The 12,864-nt window shown below is 41.1% G+C and overlaps 1 protein-coding gene, 1 long non-coding RNA gene and 1 other non-coding gene across 5 annotated transcripts; 1 reads left to right on the forward strand and 2 right to left on the reverse strand.

Moving 5' to 3' along the window:
• Nucleotides 1-660: 660 nt before the first annotated feature.
• Nucleotides 661-2,994, reverse strand: LOC147819066 (uncharacterized). Of its 2 annotated transcripts, XR_015437314.1 has the most exons (3): nucleotides 2,502-2,994; nucleotides 1,645-2,366; nucleotides 661-1,527 (listed from the first exon to the last, which is right to left on the reverse strand). XR_015437314.1 is itself a non-coding variant. In XM_087174278.1 (2 exons), the coding sequence occupies exons 1-2, from the start codon at nucleotides 2,664-2,666 to the stop codon at nucleotides 2,079-2,081; spliced, it is 453 nt and encodes a 150-aa protein (XP_087030404.1). In that variant the 5' UTR covers nucleotides 2,667-2,994; the 3' UTR covers nucleotides 661-2,078. The 2 variants fall into 2 exon arrangements, 1 of the variants encoding a protein (XP_087030404.1); XM_087174278.1 differs by having other exon boundaries at nucleotides 661-2,366.
• Nucleotides 2,964-4,926, forward strand: LOC111655874 (uncharacterized). 2 transcript variants are annotated; one of them, XR_002760830.2, is made up of 3 exons: nucleotides 2,964-3,050; nucleotides 3,598-3,919; nucleotides 4,030-4,926. It is a non-coding gene; the product is annotated as an uncharacterized LOC111655874 (long non-coding RNA). The 2 variants fall into 2 exon arrangements; XR_015437316.1 differs by having other exon boundaries at nucleotides 2,969-3,050; nucleotides 3,721-3,919.
• Nucleotides 4,927-9,089: 4,163 nt separating this feature from the next.
• Nucleotides 9,090-9,195, reverse strand: LOC111655892 (U6 spliceosomal RNA). The gene has a single exon (XR_002760832.1). It is a non-coding gene; the product is annotated as a U6 spliceosomal RNA (small nuclear RNA).
• Between the last annotated feature and the right edge of the window lie 3,669 nt (nucleotides 9,196-12,864).

A 12,864-nucleotide genomic window follows, 5' to 3' on the forward strand; every position in this document is an offset into this window, starting at 1 on the left:
ATTATTTTGACCCCAGTTTAACCCATGCAGATAAACCCAGTCATTATAACCACAAAGTACTGGCGCTAAAGGGTGGCAAGTGCCTTCACTTCAGCTTGATCATTTGCTCGCTGCAAATCCACATTCCTACTAGCTATGGCTGCACACATCTTTCTGCAGTAGGCTACAGATTAGCTGACATTAGCTTCCGTTTGTTAGCTTCCTTGACTTCCAGCTAACGTTAGGTAACGTTAGCCCTTCAACATACAACTACGTTACGTAGTACGTACGTTTCGGTGTGGTTGCACGTGTGGTCTGTCTTGATGTCTGTGATGGCTAAAACATCGTGACTGAATTTATATGGTGCTGTGACAAGTCAACGGTGCTTTTGACTTTGCATGTGGTTTACAAAAATGGTCGCCTCCCCCATGGAGCCCTCAGACGCTTGTATGTACCATGATTGTGGCCGTTCAGTACACACTCCTAGTTTAAAGTTGAACGATGTTTCAGGTGTAGCGGCCCATCTGCCCATAGATCTGTGTAAACCGTTGTACCCACTGCATTTGTGCAAATGTAAAATTTAATTAATTTGCTAAAATGTTATTTAATGTACGTGTTTTAAAAGGTTAGTGGTATAACATGAATAATGTGTGGCATTAAGAAAGAAAACAAAGCCATAGCTGTGTTTATAAAATACAATTTATTGAAGTGTCAGCTCAATAAAAGGCAAGTGTTTGAAAAAAAACAGTGAATAGTTTAAGAGTTTAAGTCTGTGTTCTCCATAGCCACCCCGGCTGGTTTAAATATAATTTTCTTAAAAGTTTTGTGGGTGTCATAAAGAGGGCTTTAAACACTTGATAGTGTGAGAGCGGACTGACCCCTCTTGAGGTGAGATATGAACTGGTCAAGTGAGGCAGGTTTGTATAGATGCGGGTGCTGGCAGTGGGGAGCTGACTCTCCTCTGCCCTCTCCCTCACTGTAAAGAGGGGCTCTGGGGCCTTAACAAAGGCCTGCGTGGGCAGGGGACACTGATGGTGTGTCAGCAGCAGCTTATGAACATAAAGGTTATAAATTGTGAGTCAGCTCTGAATAGACTGTAAATAAGGAAGAGTGTCTCACCACTGAGAGAGGGTGAGCTGGTTCACCACGAACAACTGAAGAGTTGTTCTGGTTCTGAGGGCTAGGTGCATGGTTACCTAGTTTCAGATGACGTAGTCCCAAAGAACCAGGATCATAAGGCAGCCCATCACCCTCTTGCTGCCAGGGTGGCAGACACACAGCTGGATGAAGATTGCTTCCACCAGCTGGCTGGCATTAGGCCAAATTGCAGGTCTGCTGCCCGTTCCCACGATACAGCTGTAACCACACAAAGGACAGAAAAGTAGACAGAAAATATACACCATTCCATGGTCTCTATGACTGGCATCCCAGAGCCCCACAATCTCCTCCACCTCTGCCTGGGTGATGTAGCCATTTGTGCAGAGCTCCACCAGACTCTAGGCCACACGGGTTACGAGTTGGTGTCCAGGAGAGCCGTCAGGACCAACACTGTCCCGTAATGAACAGAAAATAAGACATTACACATCAGTTCATAACTTTAGGATCAAACAATAACAACCTGATTGATGGTAGAATGCATTGTCACAAAGTCTGAACAGTACAAACCGAAGAGCTGCTGGCAGCATGGCGCTGGGAGGCAGGCAGGGGCTGAGGCAGTGGTGGAAGCTGCTGTGAGGGATCCAAATAATCCTGCTGCTATCCATCATATCCCTTATCAATGGCCTCTTCCATGTTTCCCCTCCAGAGCTTTCCGTTATGTTATCAAACAACCATCCACACCATTCCTTAAGACTGGAGTTCAGTCCTCAGCCTTTGTTCCTCTGTCCAAACAGAGGAGTCTATTTAAATTCAGTTCTTCATCTCAGTAAGCTTTGTTGGCATGAATGTCATCTGAAGAATACTGACAGGGATAATACAGTTCAATAATGATAATTCATTCAGCTAAATAAAATAAACAGATTCAAAAATAAAAACAAGGCTTGAGGTGGAGAGGATTTGGGCAGAGCACTGAAAAAATGTTAGAGCTATCCAAGCTGCAGTTAATCCGAGAAGGAAAACTTTCCCCCAGGCGGTTTTGTACAGAGATTTCTGCTGAGTGGTGTTGATGTTGTGGCTGATTTGCGTTTGGTGCTGCAGTTTAGTGGGCGAGACCCAGATAGATTTTTCACTCTTTTACATTCAAGCATTTGTTGTGTTTGTTCTGACTTCTCAGCTGGGATGAACCTGTACAGGTGGAATGCCCACCGGGCACAGCGGTACATGGGCAGACTCACCCACCGCATGGTCGCCTGGCCTGTCCTGGTGTACAGACGTACATCAGGTGGATCCTGGATGTGGTGACAAGCAGGACGTTAGTACAGAGATGACGGTTAACTGTTGTTCAGGAGTCTTTGATGAGATGAGACAAACAAATATTTTAGACTAAAATCTATAACTTCATAGGGTCAGAGAAGCAGCCATACCTGGATACAGGCCACATGCTTCCTCTCGGTGGCCCAGATGTCCTGCCTGTCCAGCAGTGGGATGCCCGTTGTGTCCGTGTCCACCAGGAAGGTCTCCATCATCTCATTGATGAGACACTTGGTCTCCTGCACCCCATGCGTGCGGCGGCGACAGTGCCGAGACATTTCCCTGGTGTTCCTCCTCCTTGGCCGAGACACGTCCTCCCCATCCTACGTGAATATGCAGCAAAAGAGCCGCCGCATGAACTCAGGACAGAGGGGGTAATTCTCTGAGCTCACGCCTGCCGCCATTCTGAGCAGCCACACAAATGTCTCGAGCTTCCTGCATCCTCTCAGGAAGTGAATGCCTGACCTCATCCATTCTGCAGTGTGCTGCTGAACAAGGAAGGAGCGAAGGAACAGGCAGCCAATCAGATGGCTCGATTTGTTCCAATTTCGAGAATCAAACTTTTGCCATCCAATGGGAATGCCGGATTTGTTCCATTTTGCCATTTGCGACGCCCACGGACAAGGCGAAGATTTTTCTATTGAGGAAACAGCGGCGAAGTCGTAAGTACAACATATATTTGGGAAAAAACTTGTACAAACTCGTGTTTCTGGCTGACTTATTAGTCAAACTATTAGTCAAACCCAAGTCTTATACGGTACTTATATCTGGGGCTTTCTAATTATCAAAATGTCAATTTTTTATTATTTAATTTAATTTTACTTGATTGAATTCATGATACACAGTTGTTGTCGTCGTTTTGTTTTACCCAGCTAACATTCATGATGTTCAAACCGTCTTTAAGGCTAAAAACATGTCGCTAACATACCACTGTAAGTTCAGCTCATAGTGCTAATGCTATTTGCTGCTTTTACATTCATTTTTCATGTTGAGGCGGGAAAAAATTGGCTTTTGTTATTCATACATATGTAATTGAACAGCAGCTCTGAAGTCAGCTGCTAACAGTTATTTGAATTGGCGAGTTATCAGTGCTCATGCTGTTCAAGCAGTGGAATCATGTAAAACATGTCAGAACATCTGTGGGAACATGATGCAGAGTGAACTGAGCACAAATACCTTCATCTCATTTCCTCCTCTGCTCTGTTACAGATTCTGCCTGCTTCAAAAAGACAAATGCAAGTTTTCATGCACTAGTAGCATTAATATAATAACTACATGACATTTATTCATAGTCATGAACCTCTCTTATTTTCATTTTCTATATGACTGCAGTAAACCACTCTGCTGATGTTAATTTTCCCGTTTCGATGGAGCGTCCAACAAGTTCTCAGTCCCCATTGATGGCCAACAAGATAGAGTCTTTCAGTCTGAATCAAGAACTACATGGGCATTAAAGAGGATGGCCAGCTCGAGGTTGATGGCTCAGACCAACATCCAGCTCTTTGAGCTAAACGAGGACCCTGTCCAAGTGGTAAGAGTCTGACATAAAGCTGTGCTGGTGTGTTGTAATCTGTACTGTGATTTCTCTTTTAATGAAAGCTGAAGAGTCTAAAATAGTCTGTGTTGGTCTGTGTGTTCCAGGTTCTTTCAATGCCAGAAAAAATGGAGGAGGGCAGGGAAGTGGTGTTGTCCCGGCTTCAGCTTTTGCTGACCAGCCTCTCCCTCCAGCAAGGGGGCTGTTCTTTGTGCTTTTCACTTCAATCCCCCCAAGGAGCAACCTGGGCCCTCTAGCACGGGTCTGCCTCCTCCTCCTCCTCCTCCATCTCCAGACGACAAGCAGCCTGGCCCCTTGTCTGTTGCTGTTGGTCCTCCTCTCGCCCCAGCACTAGTTCCCTCTTCTCTACAGCGCCCTCCTCTTCCTGGACCACAGCCTTCAAGAAGAGTATGGCGGACAAGGGGCCACTGCCTGAAGGAAAACCCCACCACCAGCCAACAATGCACACCTGCAGCAAGTGTGGCCAGCCGAAGATCATTGACACTAGCCACACTTGCATAGCAGGTGTGTCCTACTGTGTGCCTGTCAGCAGAAAGACTGTGGAAGAGTGGAGGGAGGACTGAAAGGGACTGAAGGACATTGTTACTGTTTTTTAATCTTTATTTTTCATTATTTATTATTTTATTTTTATTGTATTTTTGCCAGTCCATATATATATATGTAAATATATAATTTCTATGAAAATATTTGTAAACAAAGAAAATTGTTCAGTCTGCACTCTGTTTGAAAGCTTCATTATTTATGATTATGTCATGTATTTATGTACATGTCACATAATGCAGATGTTATGTGACATGTAAACATGAGGGCAATAACATGCAATTGCAATACTAACAACATGACATTGATTACTCATACCAGTCATACTGTCAGTGTTCAAATGTCAAAACAATAACAACTCAACACAAACATGAGAGCAATTATTAATGTGAATAATAATCAGCTTGTATGAATTACACCAAAAGTACAATAATCTGCCCTCAGCTGTTTGTCGTTCTCTATATAATACACATACACTCAGCTGAAGCTCCTGTAAGAGCAGTGGACGTTTGAATTAGTGCTGTAACCAGGAGATGTTTGACACATGGTGCGTTGGCTGATTCTGGCGTTGCTGCTGCTGGACCAGTCTGCAGCCTCAATCTGGGGGGACAATGACAGCTGCATAAGGTGATCACACGTGCATCACAAATACTGCTCAGAACCATCACTTTAGCATCTTATTTTTATGCTTTACAGACTTAAACATTAAATTCACACATATGCATACAGTGTGCATTACATACACTACATTCTGTTGGTAGATAAAGGATTTACAGATATGACAGTGACAGTTTATCTCTGACCTTGGAAACAGAACATATGTGAACATACAGACTGACAAATTAAAATCTGAGGACTGAGTAGAGGAACACTGATCTTTGATGAGGATGGACATGATGATAAAACCAGATCTCAGTCCAGTTTAACAACAACTTTGCTAAAATACTTTATACTTTTTCCTTTTATTTGACATCACTGAGAGGTGTTTCTGACATTTATTTGGCTTGCACATTATTTACAAAGACTTCGCTATGCAAAAACCCCTAAACCTTTTCTCCAGTTTTGTAACAACCGCTGAACTTCTGCTCCACACCAAATACACAGCTGCAGAACCCCCTCACCTCTCTTTCTCCCCACCACCTACATAGACAATGAGATGTAGCTTATATGATGTTCTTAAGCGGCTTCAAACTTCATGTTGTTCAATGTCCCCCAGTTGCTCTTCTTCTTCACATAAATAGGGTTTTAATACACCGACATTTATTGTCACTTCTCACGCCAGTGAAGTCAGCACAAATTAAATTTTTAAGTTATTTTGGGCCAGTTTTGACTTTATTACGATAGGTACAGTGAAAGAGAGAGAGACAGGGAGGTCGGGGGATGACATGCAGCAAAGGGCCTCGGTCCGGACTCGAACCCTGGCCTCTCTGTGAAGCCGTGGATATACGGTGCATGCACAATACTGATCACTCATCTTTTCACAAAGTGCCGTAAAAACACTTTAATTTGCAAGGGTTTGACCAATATGTCAGTCAAAAATTCAAGTTTGTAAAAAAAACCCCACAAATATCTGATAACATTGAATGAAAATTCTACTTGCGACTTCTTCGCTGTCTTCAGATAAGAAAAAACTTGGCCGTGGGCGTATCTGATGGGAAATTGGAACAAATCCGGCTCTCCCATTGGATGGCAAAAGTTTGATTCTCGAAATTCGAGCCATGTGATTGGCTGCCTGTTTTGTGGACCTGAGACAAGTGGAACGCTGCATCTTCTATGCCCCTCCCACCGCACAGCGTTTGTTCCATTTGTCTCAGTTTCGAGAGTCAAACTTTAGCCATCCAATGGGAGAGCCGGATTTGTTCCAATTTCACGTTCACGGCGAAGATTTTTTCTTTCCTGAAGATAGCGGAGAAGCCTTAAGTACAATATTAATTCATTGTAATGATATACTTGTGTTTTTTTTTTTTTTTTTTACAAACTTGTATTTCCGCCTGACGTGTTAGTCTTAACTTTGTTAGCCGAAGTATTTTAGGGCCTCGGGTTGGACTCGAACCTCAGCTGCTGCTTTACCAGGATGAGCGACAGGGGTGCCCCAAGTCAGCACGTATATCAGGACAACACTTCCTGTGATGGCCTTCAAAATCCTTCAAAATAAATCTTGCTTTGTAAGCTGTCTGAACTATGGCTAACTGTTGAAAATGCTTTGCTGCATTGTAACAGAAAGTTGGAGAAGACAGTGGGGGACTGTTATTTAATGCTCAGTGTTAATATCAGACACTTAAACATTCAGCAGATCGCAACCATACAAGAGCAGCTATTTCATAACTAAGTGGGTCATATTTCAAACAACTGTTGGAAACGGGGAGCACTGTTTGGTACAGAGCTGTAGGACGTTACTTTTTTCTCCTGGCATTTAAGATTTGTCATCAGTCGTTTTTTCATTCTTTTACATAGATTTTAGTCAGTCTCACAAAGGATGCAGGTTTATTAAGCAATGTATGAACACGAAAAATTGTTGTTTTTCAGTGAAAATCCTTCAATAAAAAAAACAGGTTTTTCAATACTTGCAGATTTCAGTCAGTGAATCCTGTCTTGGTTTTTTCAGGAGACCTGCTGTCTGTAAACAGACCAGGTGAGAGGACAGGCAGGTAGTGTGGAGGGATCAAGCCAAAGGAAATGACAGCCTCTTTTTCTCAGGGGTGGTTTCTGGCGGATGAGTGAAAAAGTCTGAGGGATTCAAATTTTCCTCACTGTTGTACATTGAGCGCTTATCTCCAACCGACGTCTCTCCAACCTGAATGTCCCTGAAGATTAAGAGAAGTGAATGCTGGAGTACTAAGTACATTCATTTAGTGAATTTACATCACTTTTGGACAGTACCTCCCAACTGTACTGTCACAATTAGTAATATAATTAATTAATTTCCTTTCTGGATACTGTGGTTAGCAGTGATAGTAAATAAAAATAATACATCATAACTTCATAATCCACTGTTACACCATTATCTTGTTTATAGACCTTTAAGTTCTCCTGAAAATCAAAAACATTTAAAATCATTCAATCAATTTTATTCAAGACCTTTATAAAATTTAAGCTTAGTCTTTCTCTGAAACTGAATTCACTGCTTTATAATGCTTTTCAGGGCCCTTTTGAGAGAACAGCGTCCTGTGCTGTTCAACACCTGTTCAGACACTAACTTTGTTAGTGATCAAGTGATCCAGAGATGCAATGATCCAGAAATCCAGGAGTTTGTGGAGGCATCTCTACCTGCATGTTATGGAGCTGTGTTCAGGTTAAAGAGCAGCTGTATCTGTCTGCACATCCCATCAGGACTCTGGATGAGGTCCCAGCTGAACTATCAGCTGGGACCTCATGTTGATCCTGTGTATGATGGGATGTTATTTATTAGTGATGGTGGAGTTTGAAGATCAGTAAAACAAATGAACACTGCTTGTATGAAACTGTATCAAGTCTTTCACAGCCAAAATATTTGGTTTAATTTTTTTTACATTCCTCAATACAAATTAAACAATTAATAGCAGATAATAGAATATTCCGTTATATGATATAGTGCATCAATTTCTACATTTTCAATGAAAATACAGTTGCACCACGTTGAACTAAACAGCACATGGCCACACTGGAACTTTTATTTAGAGGTGTGACACCGGAAGTCACTTTTATATTTGCGGTATAGTGTGTTGATTTTACTATTTACCTCAGAGTGTACAGGGGTGTAGGTGGCGCTGTGGGTCCAGTGTGTCAGGTCCAGTACATCAGCAGCCTGAAGGACCACTGTGAGTAATAACAGCTAAATCAGAGTGAAGCCCCGACTGTTTTGTTGTAGTCACAAGGCTGACTTTATCGATTAACTCTGGAGTTTTACCGACTTTCTCTCAGGCCGATTTTCATTGTTAAGCAGCTTTTAAACTGGCATTACTCCACATGCACGGTGTCATTTAATATGATAATTCGAAGACAGAAACCGAGTCTCTGTTCTTTTCTCCGACACAAATCATCCAAAACACACAACAGAGTGACCAAAAATCTTCTAATATATCCATTAGGTCCATGGTTGAGTCCAGTGCAATTCGGCATACGACTAACGCCCTGAAACGTTTCATTTCAATTAAATCCCACTATTTATGGAACCGTTGTTACCGCTGTATGCCCTACAATCCTTCATCAGAATACACAGCTGAAGTCCACTGAGCACTGTAAACACACCCTAAAAGCTGTAATCATACTCAAAGTGTCGCTTTGATTAGTATTTATGTGTTTAATCTGCCAAGATCCAGTGCAGACATAAAAGATCAGTTTTTAGTGGTTTTATTGACGTTCTATTTAAAACAGACACCAATGTTTTCTGCCGCGTATAGTGACCGTCGAATAATTGATATATATTACAGTTGATAAGAGGGAAATATAATGTATTGGACTAATTGAGGAGAAAATAAAAACGTTTGATGGCCATTTACCTTTTTCTTGGGCTGACAGATGAATAAATAAAATTGGCGACAAAGCAGGGTGTATACTGTTCCCCGGCCGTGGGGGCGCTGTTTCACCCGAGACATCATGAATTTTACAAAGTTCAAAAATTATTTTTCAAAATGAGGAACGCTTCACGAATTTGCGTGTCATCCTTTCGCAGGGGCCATGCTAATCTTCTCTGTATCGTTCCAATTTTATTGTATGTGTTATCGTAATAACACGAAATTATCTTGCACATTGACCTGTATACATAGGCTCCCTCCCTCCCTGAACCTTATTCACGGTGGCAGTTACGCTATAGCTTTAAGGAAGTAAAGTCGCGTCCACGTGACTTTTCCCAGGTAAAAAAAACCCAAAAAACACCATTATCCAGAATTCTCGGTGTACTGTTACGAATCCGGTAATCATGTGACTTACCGTAACGCGGTTTAGCAAGGTTTAAGTCCAGTTTATCCTGCTCAGGAGTTCACAGGGCTGATGGGAAACCCCGCTCTCGACCACCGGCAATCCACATAGGGTTGGCGTGGGGGACACAAACACCAATTTCAGGCTGGACGCCATGTGGGCAATACAGCTGTAGCGTCATGCTCACTGTCGTCATCTTGTTGCAGGAAGTAGTTTGTGAAGTCCATGGGTGGAATTTACACGGGGCTTTTCTAGCAGTTATACAGTTTCAGCCCTGACCAGGTTTTTACCGCACCTTATCGGGACAAGAGAGTAGCCAGGGTGACTGCTCTCATTTATTTACAGTCAAACTACCAGTGCATTCAAAAATCCAACACAAATTTTTTCTTATCCAAGCAATTGCACTCTGTTCTTTATTTTCACATTTGTTTTTTGATGATTGCAAAAACAAAATAAATACAATACTCTTCCTCTTCCTGCTGCTTTTGTCTCCATTCGTAAAATTCAACTGCAGTTACCCATAATCACCACCAGGCGTCAGTGTATGACCGGTCTGTGGAGTGAGAGCGCTGTGTAGAACATGAAGAGAGACGGAATATCAAACATTAGTGACAAAAATTGATTTATGAATACAAATTGTCCTTGATGTGAATTATTGTATTGTTAAACAATAATTTAGCATGAAGCATACCATTCTGCTTTATGCAAAGAATCTGCTAAACTACATTAATAAAATGTCAACATTTAAAGTTGTCTCATTTTTCAACAAAGCCTTTTCATCTGATTTAATACTTTTTCCGTCGGGGGTTTAGACTAAACATTCGGCATACAACTGACGCTCAGAGACCTTTCCTCTTTCAATTAAATCCCACTATTAACTGAACCGTTGTCACCTCTACAATACTGTCTCAGAATACACATCGGAAGTCCACTGTGAGCATTGTAAACACATCCTAAAAATTGTAATCATACTCAAAGTGTCGCTTTGATTTGTATTTATACGTTTAATTTACATAAAATTCTTAAGGATGTCCGTTATTTATTCAGATGTTTTCTAAAAGTTGAATGTTTTTCGTCATTCACCATAGATGTACATTATGAAAATTGTAGACGGTTTGTAGACTGGTACACGGTTTTTACACTCAGAATTCACATGTCAATATAGTAGACCTACTATCATGGACATATAGTGATACTATACTAACATTCCGTGGATTGTACAGGTGGATCCCGTTTTCATCACGCAGACAGAATAACGCAATCGCGCTCTAAAAACTACGGTACCTATGAGCCTCAGCGGCCGTTGCTATGGTCACAACAGTGCGTGGCGCGAATCAGAGCTACTTGGAACAAACCAAAACTCCCTGTAACCATATTCAACAACAAAGTTCATCACTTTATCTTAGTTAAAACTAGTTCATGGTGTATTAAATTCCCCCCTCTTTCCATACAGTGCAGTAGATTATTTAGGAATTTAGACAGAAACCACACCGTTTTGACCTCATGTAAAGACTGAAGAGCAGACCCGTGCAGATACTTTTGGTGCTCAAAGTTAAAAAGGCCATGGATCATTTTACAACACCATACACCAACATAATTTACAGCATAACCTGATAATTATAGCAACCCATACTCACCAGAATCCTACAACAAACCACTTCATACTATACTGTTGATCATCACCTAAAACAACCAGAGAAGTATTGCCTACAATTTAACTATTTATTTAACCTAACTATTTACTAGCACCACTTTTAAACTTTTGTTGCACAACTGATGCACTATTTGAAGGTGATGCTTTTGTGTTAACTCTAATACTCAGGCAAGTGATTGGCAAAGGACAAAAAAAAGCAGGCGAATATACAGAGCCACGTGCATGCTCCATAGCCAAAGTGCTGATCCAGAATCTATCCTCATTATTTATTTATAGTGCTATAACTATAATATTTTATATATATATATATATATATACACACACACATATACATATATATAAGTAATCAATATCAAAATAATGTATTTATGTTGACATTCAGTTTGTTTGACTATTTGTGTGACCATCCCCTTTGCTTCAGGCAGAAGAAAAATTAAATGTTTAAGTGGAACTACACTTATCTGCGTCTACAGCACCAATGCAAGGGTGTAGAATCGGTAGGGGACAGTAAGTCTCTATTGTCAACAGTTAAAAAAACGAAAGGGCTACAGAATACAAGTATCTTGACATTTGGCTTAGATAGTTTACCATTCAGCCTTGAGACTTATTACTGGTGATAGCTGCAACACTCACCATTTTATCCTCTATAAGCTTGATTGGTCGTCCCTCATCGAGAAACACAATAAGCACTGATGTCCGTATCTATAAAGTCCTGGTTGCCATCATACATAACAAACATGTTGCATTGGAACCTTGGTTCGCTTTTAACTTGCTCCTGGTTCTCCAGGTACCTCATTCTAGGACTAACCTTTGGAGGGACTGCTTTTAATAGCAGTGTAATAGAATCATGGTCTAAAACTGAACACTCTCATACCTCTAAGTCACTTTAGGAATGTACTTAATAATCATCCTGTGAGTGTTTTAACACATTCTTTGGGAAATTCTATGTTTGTATGTCCCATGTTAACTATCTAACTGATTTTGTTTGTTACTCTTTGTAAATTTGTATGTTGCAATCTCAACAGCAGTGTAAATAAGGGTCACCCTGAATGATTTCTAAGTGAATCTTATATAAAATTAAAAAAAAGAAAATTACATTATGAATGCACAGTATAAGAAAAGTTCTATTAAGAACTCAATCATGCCCTGTTTTATTAACATGGGCTTCGGTATTACACTACAATACATATACAATACATAAAATGAGTGGATTGGCTAAGAAGTCTAACCCTAACTCATCAAATCCCATCAGAACTAAATGTGGGCCCTTCCGCCAACGGGTTTGTACACCTCCGTTAAGTCGGCGCCATCACGTGAGTTTCACTAAATTCGTAGCTAGCAAGCAAATGCTACTTTAAAGTAAAATTATACATTTTCTAACACGGTGGACAGAAATACAATTCGCCCATGACAAAAGAAAGTAACTGTAATATAAACAGAAACTAGAGAACTTGCGCTGGAATCTCACCTGTTCACCCATCGTTGAACTCGGCCTCCATTTTGATGTTAGCACCTTCCGCCCTTCAGCACGGCAGTGTTGATAGCGGCTGGTTGTACGAATGAAACGTACAAATAAACACAATCGTTCATGCGCACATCGTCTTGTAGCTAAAATACAGTAACATAACGTGCACAAAGTCCCGCTGCAAACCCCCATCTGCGTAAATGGCGTTCATACTTTCAGGTGCACAGGTGTCCTTCCAAAACGTGATGCGTGAAAAAAAAATGATTAGTGTCCACGTGACCGCACACAGCCTGTTAAAGCTATAACCCCCTTCCTCTAAAGCTGCAATTATCTGGATCAAACACTGATAACCTGTTAATACACTTT

This window comes from Seriola lalandi, unplaced genomic scaffold (assembly GCF_002814215.2).
Source record: "Seriola lalandi dorsalis isolate HSWRI2012SDOR001 ecotype SW California unplaced genomic scaffold, Sedor1 jcf7180002054334, whole genome shotgun sequence".
Taxonomy (NCBI): domain Eukaryota; kingdom Metazoa; phylum Chordata; class Actinopteri; order Carangiformes; family Carangidae; genus Seriola; species Seriola lalandi.

Bases quoted from the DNA above. Each gene is read 5' to 3' on its own strand.
- LOC147819066 (XM_087174278.1), bottom strand. From the start codon at position 2,666: ATGTCTCGGCACTGTCGCCGCCGCACGCATGGGGTGCAGGAGACCAAG. The intron at 2,367-2,501 runs GTATGGCTGCTT...CACCACATCCAG, and splicing joins AGCATGTGGCCTGTATCCAG to GATCCACCTGATGTACGTCT.